Here is a 19085-nt window from a genome sequence, read left to right on the forward strand (position 1 = left end):
TAACGCAAATTTGTTGTTAAACATGCTTGTATTCCATGTTCCATTGATAACAAAATGGTAAACACAATTTGTAAAACAACATATACTGTATAACATTTACAGCAGTTTTAAGATCTGAAGAAAAAAAAACTATATGTAAAACACTGCTCGAATTTATCCATGTCATTGGAAAAAAGCTTTATAATTTTGTGCATACTTTTTGTGCATACTCTCTGCATACACAAACTTTTTTGTGGAAATAGTCACATTCTGGATTAAAAACCTGACAACTGAGATTGAGATTTGTCTCTCAAATTCTTACACGTACGTTTGTTTTTGAGTGATTGTCGTTTAGGTGAAATCTTGCATACCTGCTTGCATGCAGCTCCAGGAAGAAGCTTCTGAAAGGCTTCAGTTTGGGGTAGGTGAGGTTTAGTGCATACGTGAGTCCAAGAAGTATTGCACAGGCTCCAGCCAAATTTGCTAAACCAGCCAGTACTCGATAATGATAATCCGTGATAATTCTGATGTTTTCCTGCTCATCTCTCTTGCAGAATGCTGCACATTCCCACACTGTAAAATAAACATTAAATATTTATTTATGACAGTCTGCCATTATAAAGTTTAAAATGCAGACATCAGGAAGTAAACCATAGGTTTATTACTGTGTAAACACTAACTCCCCAAAATTTAATGTTTCAGACTGTGCAGCCCGACACTAATATATACCAAGTGTACAGTTTGACTAATGACTGACAGGATGTTTTCAGAAATGTTCTATTTATTTTATTTACATTTTATTATTTTATTTACTGGTACTAGATCACACTAATACAGTGTGAATTATTCATATATGTTTGAATGCACTACAGTACATTCTTCATGTAAACAAACCGAGTTTACATGAGGAATTAAGTGCATTCAACAAAGCAGGGTTTAAGCTGTATTTCTGTTTTTGTAAATAAAAAAAATGCAAAATGCAGTTTTTTGAAAACCGTAAATAACTTAAATATATTTTATATTACATATTACATGGTCACTGTTCATGGTTCTACCCTGTCAAAATTTTACCTGATCACTGTTCAAATTCAAATAAAGCCTCATGATTCATTCATTACAGTGCGCCTAAAATTCTCACACACATACACAAGGCCTTATGCATGAAGTTCCTTTATAGTGGGAGAGCTCACTATTAATTGGTCGTTGTTAATGGTAACACTTTACTTGGGTCACTGTTCAGGTGGAAATGTAGTCATAAAAATAATTTACTAATGTAGTTCACTGTCAGAAATACACCATGGACAGGAATCTATTTTTGCACAGCACTACACACACACACAGTACAAGAAACTGTCAATGCTTTTGTTTTACATTGAAGACATTCGTGTCTGTTTAAAATGGATACGAATGTCTTCAATGTAAAACAAAAGCATTGACAGTGTCTTGTACTGTGTGTGTGTCAGAGATGGGGGACTCGAGTCAGACTTAAGTCACAGATTTGAGACTTGATGACAAATGCACGTGTGTGACATCCTACCACCTCTGGTGTGTGTGTGTGTCTTCAATGTACTTAATTTTATTTCATTTGTTCATACAGTGTTTTTTGTTTAGTACCTTAACTTGTGTATCATAATGTCTGTATATTACAAAGAATGAATGTAAATTAATGTTGCAGAACCGACCTTATATTGTACGTGTTAGTATGTTTTCACCAAGTAAAAAAACTAAAACTTAAAAAAAGATGCTGCTTTAACATTGACTTTTTCTGAACATAACCAATGGTTTGTAAATATATGAATATTAATTTAAAAAAACATGACTAAAGTCATTTAAGTGTAGTTTTTTAGAAATACTTCCTAGTCATATAATGGAAATGTCAGAACAGTGAAACATCTTGACATTAAAAAAAATACACTTTGATTGTGATGATTTATTAATAAGTATAATTCCATTATATTACATCAATAATTACACTCATCTGCTTATGACTTTTTATTTCCATCACATCTTTTATCATGTTTGCAATAAAGTTTGCTAGTCAGTATTGAGTAAATAATTCAGTCATTAAATTTACACATCACAATATTAAAATAAATGATAAGGCAAAAATGGCTGAATTGGAGTAAAAGTTCTTCAGTTGTGGCAGTAGTTGTTTAATATCTCTCCCTAATGTTAGTGTTTGGCATCGCTGTTGCTTTTACGGTGTGTTTGGACACATCGTGTTGAGCAGAAGCTATAATTTAGATATTCAAATGGCACTTTTCCCAGCAGAGACTCTCCACACTGCCAGCATCGTCTACAACACACAGATTAACAAACACACACATTAACAAAGACACAAGTCAACAGAACACCTTTTTATATTCTAAGGTGTCAGACCATACTTTTCTCCAAATGACCTTGATTGGTTCTTGTTCTACATTTACAGCATTTAGCAGACACTCTTATCCAGAGTCACTTACATTTTTTTTTTATTTCAGTTTATACACCTGAGCAATTGAGGGTTAAGGGCCTTGCTCAGGGGCCCTGCAGTGGCAACTTGGTGGAGCTGGGATTCGAACAGAAGACCTTCCGATCAGTAATCAAACACCTTAACCACTAAAGCTACCACATCCCACTAAAAACAAATTCTAAAAACAAATGAATGATCTACAGTGTTCATGAGCAGCTGTAACCAGTTTCCTGGTAACAAAAGAGCAGCAACAATTTGATCCATTGAGGTGCCAATACGAACACATTAGCGTACAAAGTACCACCCAAAGAAGCATGTTTATTAGCAAAACATTACTAAAAGAAATATGTAATTTTTTCCATTAATTTTCTGGTGTTAACTTTAAGGTCATGTTTTATACCAAAAACCAAATGCTCTTGAAACACCAATAATCACAAACATTTACAAGTATTTGTTATGGTGTGGACATTTCACACATTTATTGATTTTGATAATTCTTTGAAAATAAATGGTTGCTTTGTTGCTGTGTGAGAGAACGCCCCCTTCAGCCGGACGTTAGAACTGGTTCTTCTTCTTGATGACACTAGTTATAATAAAACACCAGCGCTGTCTGGACGTATTTAAACCAATATACCATGTACCTGATATTAGTGAGTGTTCCTCCAGTTGTGGCTACCTGCACCGCCAGTCGTCTTTCAGCAGCCATTGCTCTCTAAACAAACACACACACACACTATGATGTATACACTGGCAGAAGGAGAAACTCAAGCAGTATTAGATGGAACCTCTTTAATAAATATGTAGTACACTTTGACTCCTCTAAAGGTTTCTTCCTCGTGCCACTGTTAAATCTATGCTTGCTCACTGAGGTATTATGATTTTAATCATAATTCCTGATATTAATCTGTATTTCTATAAAGCAAAAGTGGTATAATTATATAATTGTTTAAAATTTGAGTAAAAGTGTAATATACATACAATTTAACAGTATTGAATAGTGCAAGTATACAGCATATGGTAGATCTTTGGATCTTTCTTCCTGCTATTTACCAGACATTTCATTCCATCTGCTCTAAGTACCTTTTCTCTGTCACTAAGTGCTAAAAACCTCCTCTTCTCCTCTTGCTCCTCCTCTTCTTGTCGTTTCTCCTCTCTCTGCTCCTTTTCACGCTGCTTCTTGGCTGCCTTCTGTGCCTTTTTCTTTTCCATCTTCTTGCTCTCTATTTCAGCCGTCAGCGGTCCTGGAACCTTTTGTACACCAAATTTTCACCTCAAACTTCTGAGCATTCTTTAAAGAACCCATTTAAAAATTAGTGCTTCATTAAACTTTAATTAAAAAAAAGAGCAGAAATTAAGAATACAGAATTACAGAGGAAATGGTTTTCTTTTAGCCTGAGGTGAAAAAAGTAACTGAGGTAAATCAATTTTACCTGAATTTTTAACTGAGATAAATCAATTTTGATTTAAACAATGATGAAGTCCTCTAATAATAGTGTAATAAATAATATTAGTAATATTGTACAGTAATATAGTAATGTTAAGCCATGACTATGTGTAAAAATTATATAAATAAAGAGATGATGACAACGCTGATAAAATGACATTTTCTGGTGTCACAATGACAGTTGATGTCACCTGTGTGTCATACCTGAGCTTTAGCATAGTCGTATTTGTCTGGATGTTCAGCCATAAATTTCCTGAACACGTTTCTGCATTCTTTGTCTGGTGCGACTGCATATGGTGTCTGGCCTTTCCTATCCCTGTGTACACACCCGACACACAAAAATTTGTGCGAGATCTTCCAAAAACAAAAATCCAAAGGAAAGAAAAAAGTATTTATAATTGGGAACATTTTACACTCTTTCATAATGGGGACTGTAACTGTTGTCAGAGTTATCAGTCACAAATAAAATAAGGCCTGTAGGTAAATGGCATACAACTGCCCTCAATTAAAGTGACTCGGATTAAAACCAGAGAAAAGGCGGCTGCTGTTGAACGTTTGGGGTTGCATTCTATAAAGAAACGACTTGTTGACAAAGGAACTGTGAGACTAAATTGCTGAAGGTACCAATCCATAAAGATATGCACTGCAGAGACATTGCAAAGAACAGGATGACCCTCGAAAATTGATGACAGGACAAAGAGAAAACTTATCAGGGATGCTACCAACAGGCCAATATCTGGGGTAGGGTGGCAGGATGGAAGCCATTGCTTACAAAAGTGAATTTGCAAGCCCATCAAAATCACTTGTCAAGGCAGATGGGAGCATTAATAGCTCCAAATACCAACATATTTTGGAACAAAACCATCGGTCTCTGTCAAAAAGCTGAAGATATAAAGGAATTTCACATTCCAACATGACAATGACCCAAAGCACACATCAAAATCAACCAAGAAATGGCTTCAGAAAAGGAGAATCAAAGTCCTGGAATGGCCCAGTCAGAGCCCAGACCTCAATCCCATCAAAAGCCTATGGAATGACCTAAAAATATAAGCTGTATGCAGGAGATTCCCTTGTGATTTAAAGTGTCCAATGTCTAGTAAAGTGTCAAATTTCCAATGTCTAGATGTGTGATAATTAATAGAAAATGGCAAACGGTACTTCCAAAAGTATTAGTTGGGAGGGGTGTTTACTTATGAAATTAGGTTGTGGTAGTGTTTTTTTATTATATTTAAAAAAAATTAAATAATTTAAAAAAAAAATCTCTCTCTGGAAATTTCTGTTTGTATGAATTCAAAATTCTGGCTTCCATGTTGTTTTTTGTGCAAATTCATAGGGGAATGCAAACATTTTATATCCACTGTAAGTTCTATTAAAAAAGCAAACAAAAAGCCCTGACGTGTTTTATTCTGCTTGTAGAATGACATCATACTTTTCAACATTTATAATGTAGTTATGATTAATTTTGTGGTATGTCCTGTTCTTGCTTGTTACACAGCAACAGATGTAAACAGTCCTTCACTGGCTCCTGATAGGAAAGCAAAAACACAGCTTGTAATGTTAATGAGAAACCAGAAACTATCCTGAAAACCTATTAACTTCATGTCTTACCTACCAAGCTAATTCAGTTCATTTCTAGGGAGTGGTTTGGTCTGCTGTTACTATAGAAATGATAACATATTAGAAGATATTAGAACAAGGGCATTAGTGTCCAAAGCATTTTCTGTACCCCTTACCATACACAGGGTCATGGGAACCTGGAATCAATCCCAGGAGACTAGGTTGCACAAGGACGTGGTGCCAACCCACAGGTCACAATCATACACTCTATAGATGACAATTTAATGATGCCATTATGCCTGATATTCTACAGATGTCTTTGGACTGGAGAAGGAGGAATCAAAGCTTGAGATGTAATAATATTATTACTGTCAATTATAGAGAATTCATTAACGACTGATAAATCAGATTACTACAGCAATGTTGTAAGATGATGTAGCTAGAAATAAACTTGCTATGCTTGTCTTAAAATGTACTCAAACAACCCCCCTTTTTTTCCCAATTAGCCTTTAAAGGCTAATGCACTCACACCACAAGAGAAGAAAGTTGTGCGATGTATTTGGTGCTTTGTATCCGAAATTCATCAAAACAGTGTTGAACAGTGGAAGTTCGAGAGCATAATTAGATGCATGGTCACTATAGGAGTTCCCACTGCATAGAATTATTTAATATATATACACACTACAAAATATGGAATACAGTACAGAATCCTACAGAATCCATAGAAAGCACAGCATAGAGAATATTTCTTAAAACACTGCATCTGGTCATCCAGTCTGGTGTCCATCTGGCAGCCAGTGAATGTCTAAATGTTTTGTCTATGTGTATATGTGTATAGTGTCTGGCAGATGTTTCCAGGGCATCTGTGACTTACCTGCATGTTGGGTCACTTCCCATCTCCAATAAAAGTTTAACAGCATGTTTCTGTGCAGCCGCTGATGCCACGTGCAGCAGTGTGTATCCGGCTGAGTCGATGGGTGTGTTGAGAAGTTGGAACAACGTGTGGGTGTCCTGATTCAGGAGAGTGTGTAATGCCTCCATGTCACCCGTTTTACAAGCGGTGTAGAGAGTGTCTCTGATGCTATACTCCCACGACACACATGCCTCATCTAAAGGCATACAAATAAAATACTTGGTAAAGATTTTAGCTAAAATCCTAGTAGCTAGTACAACTTTGGCATATTTTACAATGTTCTTTAATGTTATTTAAACTTGTTTTTTTCTCTCCCAGACAAAAGAAATACATGTCAAAAAATTATGTCTGCATGTCTAATAAATACTTGGTTAATGTTAGTATATACTATATACATATCTTCAGCATATGAAATATTCACTATTAGATTTGATTTTCTTATCAACACTTACAATGAATTGTTTACCCTCACATTTTGAAATTGAGGGAGCCACATCAGTGTGCATTCAAGCAAGAAAACTAAGAGGAGACATTACTAGTACAATGTGAGGTTGGAGTAAAGTAAGTGTGGTTTCCAGAGGCTTGGGGTTAATACCAGGGCTATTCAGAACATCTATGCAACTGTCCGCCGTTCAAGAAGTCACATGCAGACTGGCACGTGCTGTTTTTATTGGGTTAAACAATCTTTTGCATAGTTTTCAGTGATAACCCAATTCAGTGATAAGAGATTGGTTATCTCTGCAAGACTGTAAAATACATACATTTTGAACTTAACTAAGATTAAAAATAACTTTCATTCTTGTATGCATATTATATCTGAAAGAAATGTACCTTCATCATGTTTGTTCAGATTTTACTTGCCTTTTGTTTTCTCGTCTCCCACATTGTCGTTCCCAGGCTCGTCCTTCAGGTCTAACCGTGCAGAACATAAGCAAAAACAAATCTATAAGGAAATGACAACATTTATTTGTTTGCAGTGAAACAGTGATTTCGGTTTGAACGATAATACCTTCTCTCTCTGTGGGTTTCCCCTCTTTCTCTGTTGCCTCTAGTTTTCTCTCTTTCTTCTTCCGTCGTTTCTTCTTGACGGGTTTGACTTCATGTTCCCTTAAATCTAAAGTAGTTAAAGACATATCCTCCATCTGCAGCTCCACAGAAACCTCCTCCTCCTCCTCTTCCTCCTGATCATCTTGCAGTTGGTCTGCATGGTGAGCTGCTGACACACAGGCATGCTGTGGGTTCAAATCCACAAACTTCAACCGTAATAAAAGGCACATAAACAGAGCACGGTCAGTGATCAGAGCTGTAACTCACCTGCTGCATTCTGATTGGATGGATTTGAAGGTTTTTTCTGCCAAATTCTCTTGGATGAACTGAGAATGCTGGAAATATCTGTGGTCTTATCTGTAAATACAGTCGACAAATGCACATACCATTAATACATTACATTCAATCATCATTTTCAAAGTAATACACATAAAATATATTTCAAAGCTTAGCTTTTATTGCCAAATTTAAAAAATCCAAATATTTACCATAAGTTTGCAGTGTTGACAGGACATCATGTACACGTTTTATTTCACTGAATGTGGCTCGACGAGTAGCAAAAGGAATCGATCGAATTCTTGTGTCCTTTTTAGCCAGCGGTGCTTTATGACCTCCAAAGAACACGCTCCGGTTATATTTAGGGGTTCGAAGGAAAATGGCGTCAGCCTGCGTTAAATATTCAGCCCAGTTCTTCAGCAACTCCTCAATGTCCTGTGAGGAAGAGGGAAAGGTTATGTGAAGTGAACATGTTTACGTATGTTAAAAAAAAAACGTTTTAATCCAATAACAATATATATACTGCTCATTTGGTGCATATTCATTATCTCATTACACCCCTCACATTTGTGTAAATGTTTTATCCTTTCATACAACACTGAAGAAATGGCAGTGTAAATTATTACAATGTAAAGTAGTGAGTGTACAGCTTGTATAACAGTGTACATTTGCTGTCCCTTCAAAATAACTCAAGACACAGCCATTAATGTCTAATCCACTGGCCACAGTAGTGAGTACACCCCTAAGAGAAAATGTCCAAATTGCGCCCATTAGCCATTTTCTCTCCGCGGTGTCATGTGACTCGTTAGTTACAAGGTCTCAGGTGTGAATGGGGAGCAGGTGTGTTAAATTTGGTGTTATCACTCTCACTCTCTCATACTGGTCACTTTAAGTTCAACATGGCACCTCATGGCTAAGAACTTTCTGAGGACCTGAAAAAAAGAATTGTTGCTCTACATAAAGATGGTGTAGGCTATAAGAAGATCGCCACTCAGAACAGGCCTCGCCATGGTCGACCAAAGAAGTTGAGTGCACGTGGTCAGCTTCACATCCAGAGGTTGTTTTTGGGAAATAGACGTATAAATGCTGCCAGCATTGTTGCAGAGGTTGAAAGGGTGGGGGGTTCTGCCTGTCAGTGAAGACAAGCAGATTAAAGACATGGTCATTATCTTGAGGAGACCAAGATAAACTTATTTGGTTGAGATGGTGTCAAGCGTGTATGGCAGCAACCAGGTGAGGAGTACAAAGACAAGTGTGTCTTGCCTACAGTCAAGCATGGTGGTGGGAATGTCATGGTCTGGGACTGTATGAGTGCTGCCAGCTCTGGGGAGCTACAGTTCATTGAGGGGACCATGAATGCCAACATGTACTGTGACAGAGCATGATCCCTTATCTTGGGAGACTGGGCCACAAGGCCATATTCCAACATGATAACGACTCCAAACACACCTCCAAGACGACCTCTGCATTGCTAGAGAAGCTGAGGGTAAAGGTGATGGACTGGCCAATCATGTCTCCAGACCTAAAACCCTATTGAGCATCTGTGGGACATCCTCAAACGGAAGGTGGAGGAGCACAAGGTCTTTAACATCCACCAGCTCCGTGATGTCTTCATGAAGGAGTGGAGAAGAACTCCAGCGGCAACCTGTGATGCTCTGGTGAACTCCATGCCCAAGAGGGTTAAGGCAGTGCTGGAAAATAATGGTGGCCACACAAAATATTGACACTCGGCCCAATTTGGCCATTTGTACTCACTTTGTGTCCAGCAATTTAGACATTAATGGCTGTGTTGAGTTATTTTGAGGGGGACAACAAACTTACACTGTTATACAAGCTGTACACTCACTACTTTATATTGTAGCACAGTGTCATTTCTTCAGTGTCACATAAAGATAAAATATTTACAAAAATGAGGGGTGTACTTACTTCTGTGAGATACTGTATATATACACAAATACAAATTAAAGAGAATATGGACTGTGTATTTCAAAAGGCTACATTTGTCTTGCTATAGCGTCCAGAGTCTTGAGTCTGATGTCATGTAACAAGCATTCAATCAAATGCTCTCTATTCATGCCTTCATCAGTGCTGCCTCATTATAGCGACGGAGAGAAGCTCCAGCTGATTTGGGGGCATGGGATCTATTCTGGGCGTCACGGACACTCTGAGCCGATCCTCGTTTTGCTCGAACCGTGTAACGATGGAACGTCTTATGCTGCAAGATCTCTTTCCTGTAAAATAAGAATAGCTTTCTTATAAGGATAACTAGTCATGGAGTAACCTGCTGATACAAACCAATACTGTGCTTTTCAGTATATTAATTAACAAGAAAGTATTAACTTTGTACACCTTAAGTCATATAGACAAGCCATGTTTTCCCCCCAAGTGAGAGGAAACAATAATTATTCTAGGGTTTAAACAGTGGGTTAACACTTTAAAAATATTTTATGCAAAATGTTCATGATACTTCAAACAAAGCATTATTCAAACTGTGACTAATTCATTGATATTATTAATATATATTACGCAGAAGTTGAAAACAATAAATATTAACATTTTGTTAACAATGACACTGAATTAACTTGCAAGAGTCTACTGGCCCTTTATAAACGGCTCCAGCAAAATGGCCACCACCCGTCATCAGAATCACCCACAGCGTCTTGTCTGAGATGTTCAGCAGAGAATCGACCAAATTTGCCTCACTGTCTATCTGTAGGACAGAGCAGAATCATGCTTAATGGCAGGCTCCCAAAAACCCCATTCACATGCATCACAAATCTCCATTCAGATGTTAGACTGCGTTATATTTTATTAAAACTAAATATGATATTTAAGCTTTCTTTTCTGACACAACTAAGATAATCTGTTAAACCAAAAGTATGTGGACACCTGACCATTGTACACCCTATTCCAAAACCTTGACCAATAACAGCCTCCAATATTTGTTTTCCAGTAGAATTGGGAACATGGTAGGGCTGGCGATAAAATGATAACGATATGTATTATTACGATAGACACGTGATCGATATCAATAAAAAATGTGTTTGATAAAATGTTCGATATTTTTTATTCTTTGTCGAAAGAAAACAGAGGTTGCGAAGCAAGTTTGGTTGCATTAACAAAGGCACTCGCTCTCTGGTAACCTAGCAACATAGGGAGTGACACGCTAACAGCCAATCATGTAACAGTATCATGTTTGGTTGCGCCATATTGTTGTCTCGTGATGGTCTGCTGGATTCCTCTACAGTAACCGGCGACTGATATCTGTAGTGAGCGAGGAATTTGTAAATAAAAGAGAAAGGTTTTATATTTCAAACAATGTGACTGTACTGTATCAGGTTTTATATTACATATTATATTATGCATTATTATATAATATTTATAATATATTTTATATTATGTATGTCAGTCTACCTCAGTTTTATTTATGTTTACAAAACACTGCACATATTTTATTCACAAAACACTTTATTCACCAGAAGGTGAACAGCTAGTGAACTTCCTAGCACTAAACTTGCACTAAATTCTCAGGTTTCTCTATGTTTATATTTAACACTTTGCAGTATTTTATTACACTTTATTAAGCATTTCTTACATTTTCTTATAAGATAAGAAATTATATGAGATATGTTTACATTTTATTTATTTGAGTTTTCCTGGTTGTTGACGTTTCTGCCTTAATATCTGAGGGGATTATGATCAGAGGAAGGTTAAGTTTAAAATAAAAATGTTTAAATGTTATATATTTTTCTCCTGGTCCTCATTTTAAATGGGTCATAAGAAATATCAATAATTATCGATATTGACCGATATGAAACACTGATATCGTGATACAGTTTTCAGCCATATCGCACAGCCCTAGAACATGGCTATGGGGATGTTGCATGCCATGTAAAAGACTCTGCTAACATACTTACTGTCTTTTCTTGTACTGCACAACGGTATAGACAATAATATTGTCCCTGAGAATTCTGGAGCAAAACCCTGGTAGATAAATGACCTCCAGAAGAGATAACACCATCACCACCACCACCATCCTCCTCATCACTTTGTGTCTCATCCTCATCTGAACCTGAAATACTCGACATGTCACCTGTTCACAAAACACACAGGAAACTAAATTAGACAGGACTTTACAGAAGTCTGACCTTAAATATGGATTTAATTAAAATTTTCAAGTTTATTCAATAAAAAGCACTTTCCATAATATCTGACTATTTTCAGAAATAAAAAGCTGACAGTCACAAGGAAATTTAAAAACATTGACAACTGTGTCAAAATCACTCACAATGAATATGAAATGTTGTCTACATTTACCTTTAACATTAGTGAACACATTTATACCTTTGATTTAACTAAAAACTTTGAATTGTTTATTAATATAGACATTTAGTTTAAAGCTTTACGATTCATTGCACCAATTGGATTTTATGCAAACCATTAAAGCAGGTAAGCGAGAGCTTATTTAGCATACCCATTCCCGTCTTTTTTTCAAACTCCTCCACTGTGATTGGTGATCGTCCCAACAGTCGCTGCCTCAGATTGAAGCGATGCCAGTCCAGTTTATAATGCTCCATCTGAACAAACATACAAAGTGCAGAAAATCCCATCAAACAGTAACCTGTACATCTCCCTGATGCTTACTCAGTGGTGAAAGTAAATAGTTTGGTAAATGCTTCATGTAAAATTACCACACCTGCTCTTCGCGGCAGTCAAACGAGCACTGACAAGCAGAGCAAAACTTCCTGTCCGACACATCTCCGAGTGACACAGCCTCATCCCGCCTTCCATCCGTTCCTTTCTTATCAAATTCTATAAAACAAACAATTATCTTTCATTTCATTTATAAACACTGAAACAAGACCATGTACGATTGTTTACATTAATTGTCACATATGGCTTATATTACAGATATTAGATGTCATGTTACATCTGATGCTAAGGGTTCTGCTTGGGGATTGAGTTTCAGAAATGTTCCTTTCTAATTTGAAACATCAAACATAAAACATGAAATAATTTACTCCAAAATCCTATAATTTATTCACACTGAGTCCCAGTAAAGTTCTACATTGATTATAAAATGTTAAAAGCGGGATGCATGATGTTTGAGAAATGCTTCAGAAAATTAAGTCGGGCCAACAAACAAAACAAACGTGTAGCCAATGAGCATATAGGGGCGTGTCTTGTCAATATGCGTCGGAGAGAGTGTTCAGTGCGCATGTGTGACATTAGCATAAAAGGGCGTGTTGTCAATATGCGGCGGAGAGTGTTCGGTGCACATGTCAGACATTAGCATAAAGCCATAAAAACATTGACATGGCGGATAAAAACAAAAGCGAAAAAACGCTTCCCGATAAGGCAAGAACTGAATGTCTTGCACGTGAAATGGAGCTAAGCCTTTCACGGTACAACACACAGTACTACAAAGACACATTTGTATTACCATAGTATTACTCACTGAGTTTATTTACTATATTGATAAAAATATCCCCTCGGCCAGCTGCCCCAACAGGTTCCGCCATAATAGTTGCCCGGGTTACGTATGTATGTATGTGTGGGCGGAGCTATCAAAACAGGGGTGACACCATTTGGGTTAGGGGCGTGTTTGTTTTGGTGATTTCAAATGTCAACATTGGCTTTCAAACATCGTGCACCCCACCTTTAACAGTCGCCTAAATGGTCTCAACTGTTTAAATGAAAATCTGGTCTATTAGACTCCACCACATCAGCATCAATCAAACTTGATGACAGATGACAGCAGGGGAAAGAGATTCTTCTGGCTGTTCCTTCTAGTCATGCTGTTATAGCTAGAGCTACCAGATTCCCTGCTTTTACCCCACTCGCAATAACGTATCCTCTCTCTGCCTGTTATGATGCTAGAGCCTTGACACACTTCTACTGCTGTGTTTTTTATAAACATATATTTATATAAATCAGATACATATAGAAAAACTCACCCTTAGCAACAGGTGGAACAAAACATGTTGGAAAAATCTTTATACTGACGATGAAAATAATAATTTGGAAGAACTCAACATACCCTCTCTGAGAGGGAGATGATTCTGCATCTCTGAAATCTCCCTGAGGCCATCAGTAAGCTTCAGATCAACAACAAGGTCAAACAAAGAGCAACAGTTCGGTCTGGCCATCAGGAAAGAGGCACACTCAAGGAACTGATGGAATAAAGTGGAAGAAATGTGGCCATTATTATTACTAGACTCAGACTTATTTCAGAATCAGAACATTTATGGCAAAGTATTTGCACGCATACAAGCACACAGACAATAAAATAAGATGAGCATATTTTTTTTTTAAAAATACACGTGTAAATACAAATAGACAAACAGTTTAAAAAATAAATAGAAAAATAAATAGAATATAAAAGACGTCAATTCCAGATACTAACATGCCCTGTTATGTCATTTGAAATTTGACATACATTGTGTTTTTGCGTAAACAGAAATGCAAATGGTTTGCATTTGCATTATGTCTGTTTTCACAACGACAAAAGCTGGATATTCTGAGCCCTTTTCCTCACTCTGGATACATTGGTGGCGTGCCAATAATCATTTAGAAGTCCGAACCATTCTCTGTAGTCTTCTGATGTCTGATTTTGTTGCTGAGCCAAACCAGACAGTTATTGATGTGCACAGAACAGACTCGATGACGGCTGAGTAGAACTATTTCAGCAGCTCCTGTGACAGGTTAAACTTCCACAACTGGTAGTAGTACATCCTTTGTTGGGCCTTTTTATCACAGGTGTTCATACAAGTGTCCCACTTCAGGTCCTGGGAGAGAGATAGTGGAGTCAGGGAACTTGAATGTCTTCACTGCAGCTACAGTGCTGTCCATGATGGTGAGTGGGGGAAGTGCGGGGGGGGGGGGGGGGGTTCTCCTGAGGTCCATTATCATCTCCACTGTTTTGAGCGTATTCAGCACCGTTGTTGTGACTGCTCCAGACATCCTGATCTTTAACATCCCGTCTGTAGTCTCCATTCTCGATGGGGCCGATGGCTGTGGTGTTTCTTCAGGAACTTGACTGAACTGTTATTAGAGGTGCAGTTGTTGTTAAAGCGGCTGTTTGACATGAATTTCTCCAGTCTCTCTAGCTGCTGCCTACACTATCGGTCAGAAAGCTGGTGGCCACGTTCACACTGCAGGTAAACGTGGCCCAAATCTGATTTTTTCAAATCAGATTTAGACCACTTCCATATGTGGTCCTGAATCAGACCCAAATCTGATTTTTTCCAATGTGGCCGCAGTGTGTACAACCAAAGCGGATTTGATGCAAATTTCCGTCAATCTACATCGACATTCGTCACAATTATGCGCGGGCGAGTAACAAACGTGACTACGCCTACAAAATGCAGAACAGTGATGGAGCAACTCAGTGGAGGGAGAGTGAGGTGTTAGACCTAATTAGTATATGGGAAGATACTTCAATTCAGGCAAAACTATTAATGTTACGGCTGCCATTACACAAACATTTTGAAAGAAAAGCGAAAATGCTTACTTCCTCCATAACCTTGCCATCGTTCGAAACAGCAAACAGTTCACACAGGTAAAAACATAGGCCAAACTGACATCTACAAACAGGATCCTCACAGTTACAGTATCAAGGTGTTGCAGGATGTAATGCAGGGGGTCCACTAAGGGTCCAGTGAAGTCTTTCAGATAAGCCAGAACTTCGTGACGCCAGATGTCAGCGCCACAGATCTGTAGTTGTTGTCTATGTTATCTTGGGTTTCTTTGGGATAGGGAGGAAGGTTGAGCCCTTGAAGCAGACAGGGACTTCACACAGCTCCAGTGATCTGTTGAAGATTTTTTTGAAGATAGAGGCCAGCTGGTCAGCACAGTCTTTTATTCTTTCTGAAGTCCTGGTGCACATCATCTTCTCTCATCTGGAGCGCAGGAAAGGGTGAGAGGGGGGGTTACTGGAGGTGTTAAAAGTTGTGTAAAGAGATGGTCAGAAAGAATGTGGGGGGTTTTGTATCTACAGTAAAACTCAATCAGCAAGTTGGTGATTCGCCACAGTGCTGGAGATTGTTGTCCTGTAGTTGGTGATGGCTTTCAGACTGAAGCTGAGTCGTTAGAGGCAAACTGATCCTCCAACCTTTTGGCATAGCTCTTCTTAGCCACTCTAATCTCCTTAGAATATACTCCTTAGTATATAGAATATCCTTAGTGAATATACAGTAAGAAATTCCTAGAGAAAATAACATTGTGTCTTAGTAGGTGTAAGAGTCAGGGGTCAATGCACCTTGTCCATGGATTGGGTTTTGGGACTGTTAAAGACCATAGTATATGATTACATAACATTCACTGAGATAAATGTTTCATCATAGGGTAAAGTGACACTTCTCACTAAGGCACACATACTTTTGCCCATAAGCCTCACTTCCCAGTTTTTATAGATTTTTTGGAGGTAGTCAGTGTTAAACTGATGATAACTAAATACTGTATATCAATAGATTTTAGTTCACATTAACAAACTCTCCATTGAATGTGACAGAAACACAAGAGCTCCATATTAGCTCCATATCAGCTCCATATCAGCTCATCTTTCCAGCAGAGAACTCACAACACATGTGCACCTGTCAATCATTCCTAAAGCAAGTCCCCATCATATATACATACATACACAACACACACACACACACACACGGTGAACCTGGAAACCAAATTAAAACTAAATGTACACACATTGATTAAACCCCATGGTACATTAAACTAAGCAAGACTTGAGAGAAAACAATAAAAGAATACCTAGAAATGGACAAAATCATGATCACTTGCTAACCAAGATCATGCCAGGTTGTTGTTATTTTTGCCATTTTATCGATGATCTACAGCTTCCATGCAATAATCTCAATAATTCATCAAGATTTGTCCAGTTGTCTCCATGTTTATTTTAGCACTGAGAGTTTTATACATTTAGGCCCATTTTGCACATTACGCCTGTTTACTGTATACCACAGTGTATCAGGGCTCTCAAGCATCACACATTATGAGTGACGGTCACGCATCTGGGTCTCACGCTCTCCTGCCACACATTGTATTTCTCACACAGAAAAACATACTATTTATCATATATTTAATATGCTGCAGCACCCAAAATGAATCTGTCCACACAGTTGTCTCTATGGAACCGGGCAGGAATCAAGCACATCTCCCCTGGAGTTCTTAGTCAAGCCTGACACTTATCAGCCAATCAAAAAAAAAAGGCTACACAATAGCCAATCAGAAAATAGCACTATTGTATCTGGATAAGATTAACCACTGGAGCTGCGAACATCACTTTGAGCACAGAGTAAGTCATGATCTCCTGTTTTAATGTTACAACAAATTCACAACTTGTTTGACACAAACAATGACATTGTGACTGCTGTTAGAGACATTTCCCAGATAATCAGCATCAGTTTTTCATGAGTGTCTGTAACTTAGCCAACAGATTTACAGCCTGTTCACTGACAACACCTGCTCTGAACATGTAGTCTAGGCCAGTGGTTCTCAAACTGGTGGCCCTGAGATGGTGCCAGGGGGCCCCGGTTCACTGACAACACCTGCTCAGAACAAGTAGTCTAGGCCATTGGTTCTCAAACTGGGGACCCTGAGATATTTAAAATATGTCACTCTTGTCCGTCTTCAAAACTTGAGAGTCCTGTTGTATATTGTAGGGCAGTTTCCCATCTAGATGAACTTTTATGCATTCTACATTAAGTTAATAATACCAATTCACCCTATATTCACCTAACAGTGTCCATTCTACCATTTCATCAGAGACATTAACACAGATTAACACAGCTGATGTACACAGGAGTAACATTAAAGTCACTGTGTTAGATGTCACGTCTGAAAATAATACATATATATCAAGTGTAAATGAGTTTATAACCGTGTTCCTGCTGGTCTGTTGTTTGTTTAACTTACTTAGGGTTAAAGTTAGTCTATAAACAGCCTGAAAAAACATGATTCACACATATTAAACTAGATTTCTTTCCGACCCGTTTTCTGTCATGTACCGCCCTCCTGCGTTCCGATTGGCCATTAGTACACCGCTTTCGTGTTGTAATTGGCTAACAGAACTCTTTTATCCAATCGTAGAGAGAGAGAGGTGCGCAATACAGCGCTTTTTTCCGGGTTTTCCTGAAGAACCTGGTATACATTTTTTTGTTTTGTAGATTTATGAACAAACAGTATATTTATTCTGATAATACGCAGTAAATACAACTTTAAAGTGAGAATAACTAGCACAACACAAGAAAAAAAAAAACTCAGAGGAACTATACCTTTCTGCTTGAGCTCACGCGGATCCCTTCTTCTTCTTCTTCTGATTTTTATTGGCGGATGGCAAACCAACTTTAGGTGCATTTACCGCCACCTACTGGACTGGAGTGTGGAGCGCATAATGGTTTGGAAGATAGATAGATAGATAGATAGATAGATAGATAGATAGATAAATAGATAAATAAATAAATAAATAAATAAATAAATAAAATAAAAATTAAAATTATTAATACAACTGTATGTTAAATTCTATTGATCAGTTTTGTTTGTTTTAAGAAAACAACTAATTCCTGGAATATCCTAAACTGTTTTGATTCGTTTCCTAATAGAACCCGAAGGGAGAAATCATTTATACCAAACGATCGTAGTGCTTGAATTAATTTATTTCTTGCTCCTGCATATGCATCACACTCTATAAGTACATGCTCTACTGTTTCTGCTTGACCACACTTATCACAATTTCCATTTTCATTTTTACCCATTTTATATAGACCCTGATTTAATGCACAATGTCCGAGACGCAGTCTTGACATTAAAACATCTTCTTTCCTGTTGCCAAACTTTCTTCTTTTTAGCCCTACGTTCTCTTGAACATGATGAAAGTGTCTACCTTTTGTTCCACTATCCCACTCCTTCTGCCATTTCTTTCTTGTTTCTTTTGCAATTATCCCTTTTACCTCTGTTTTACTCATTGACACTTTAATGTCAATTTCTGCATGCTTTAAGGCCTGTTTAGCCAGATGGTCTACCTCCTCATTTCCTTCCACACCCATATGTGATGGTATCCACAGGAATATTACCATAATTCCATACTGTCTTATTCTAAATAGACTCTGCATCACTTCAATGATCATATCTTGTCTGGCTGTTGATGTTCCACTTAGCAAGCTATTCAAAACTGAAAGGGAATCTGTACAAATGACTGTTTTTGTTGGCTGTACTTCTTCTATCCACTGGAGTGCTAGAAATATTGCTGTTATCTCTGCAGTAAAAACCGATACATGGTCTGAAATGCGTTTGTATATTTTGACTTTGAATTGGGGAATATATACTGCTGATGCTGTTCTTCCAGATTCAGGATCTTTGGAGCCATCTGTGTATATTTGTAATATGCTGAAATATGACTGTTC

The 19085-nt window shown here is 37.7% G+C and overlaps 1 protein-coding gene across 6 annotated transcripts; it reads right to left on the reverse strand.

Moving 5' to 3' along the window:
• Positions 1-1958: 1958 nt before the first annotated feature.
• ankzf1 (ankyrin repeat and zinc finger peptidyl tRNA hydrolase 1) lies at positions 1959-18059 on the reverse strand. Of its 6 annotated transcripts, none has more exons than XM_027154026.2 (16): positions 17958-18059; positions 13709-13841; positions 12365-12480; positions 12143-12245; positions 11586-11761; positions 10269-10378; positions 9746-9899; positions 7881-8103; positions 7660-7749; positions 7355-7561; positions 7207-7257; positions 6307-6541; positions 4080-4191; positions 3512-3679; positions 3073-3143; positions 1959-2275 (listed from the first exon to the last, which is right to left on the reverse strand). In XM_027154026.2, exons 2-16 carry the CDS (start codon positions 13815-13817, stop codon positions 2152-2154), a joined length of 2049 nt encoding a protein of 682 aa, XP_027009827.1. In that variant the 5' UTR covers positions 13818-13841; positions 17958-18059; the 3' UTR covers positions 1959-2151. The 6 variants fall into 6 exon arrangements, with proteins under 6 accessions (XP_027009827.1, XP_027009825.1, XP_027009826.1 ...); XM_027154024.2 differs by lacking the exon at positions 17958-18059 and adding an exon at positions 15182-15545; XM_027154025.1 differs by lacking the exon at positions 17958-18059 and adding an exon at positions 15182-15205 and having other exon boundaries at positions 7355-7558.
• Positions 18060-19085: the final 1026 nt, after the last annotated feature.

The sequence above is a fragment of the Tachysurus fulvidraco genome, chromosome 6, assembly GCF_022655615.1.
Source record: "Tachysurus fulvidraco isolate hzauxx_2018 chromosome 6, HZAU_PFXX_2.0, whole genome shotgun sequence".
Lineage (NCBI taxonomy): Eukaryota > Metazoa > Chordata > Actinopteri > Siluriformes > Bagridae > Tachysurus > Tachysurus fulvidraco.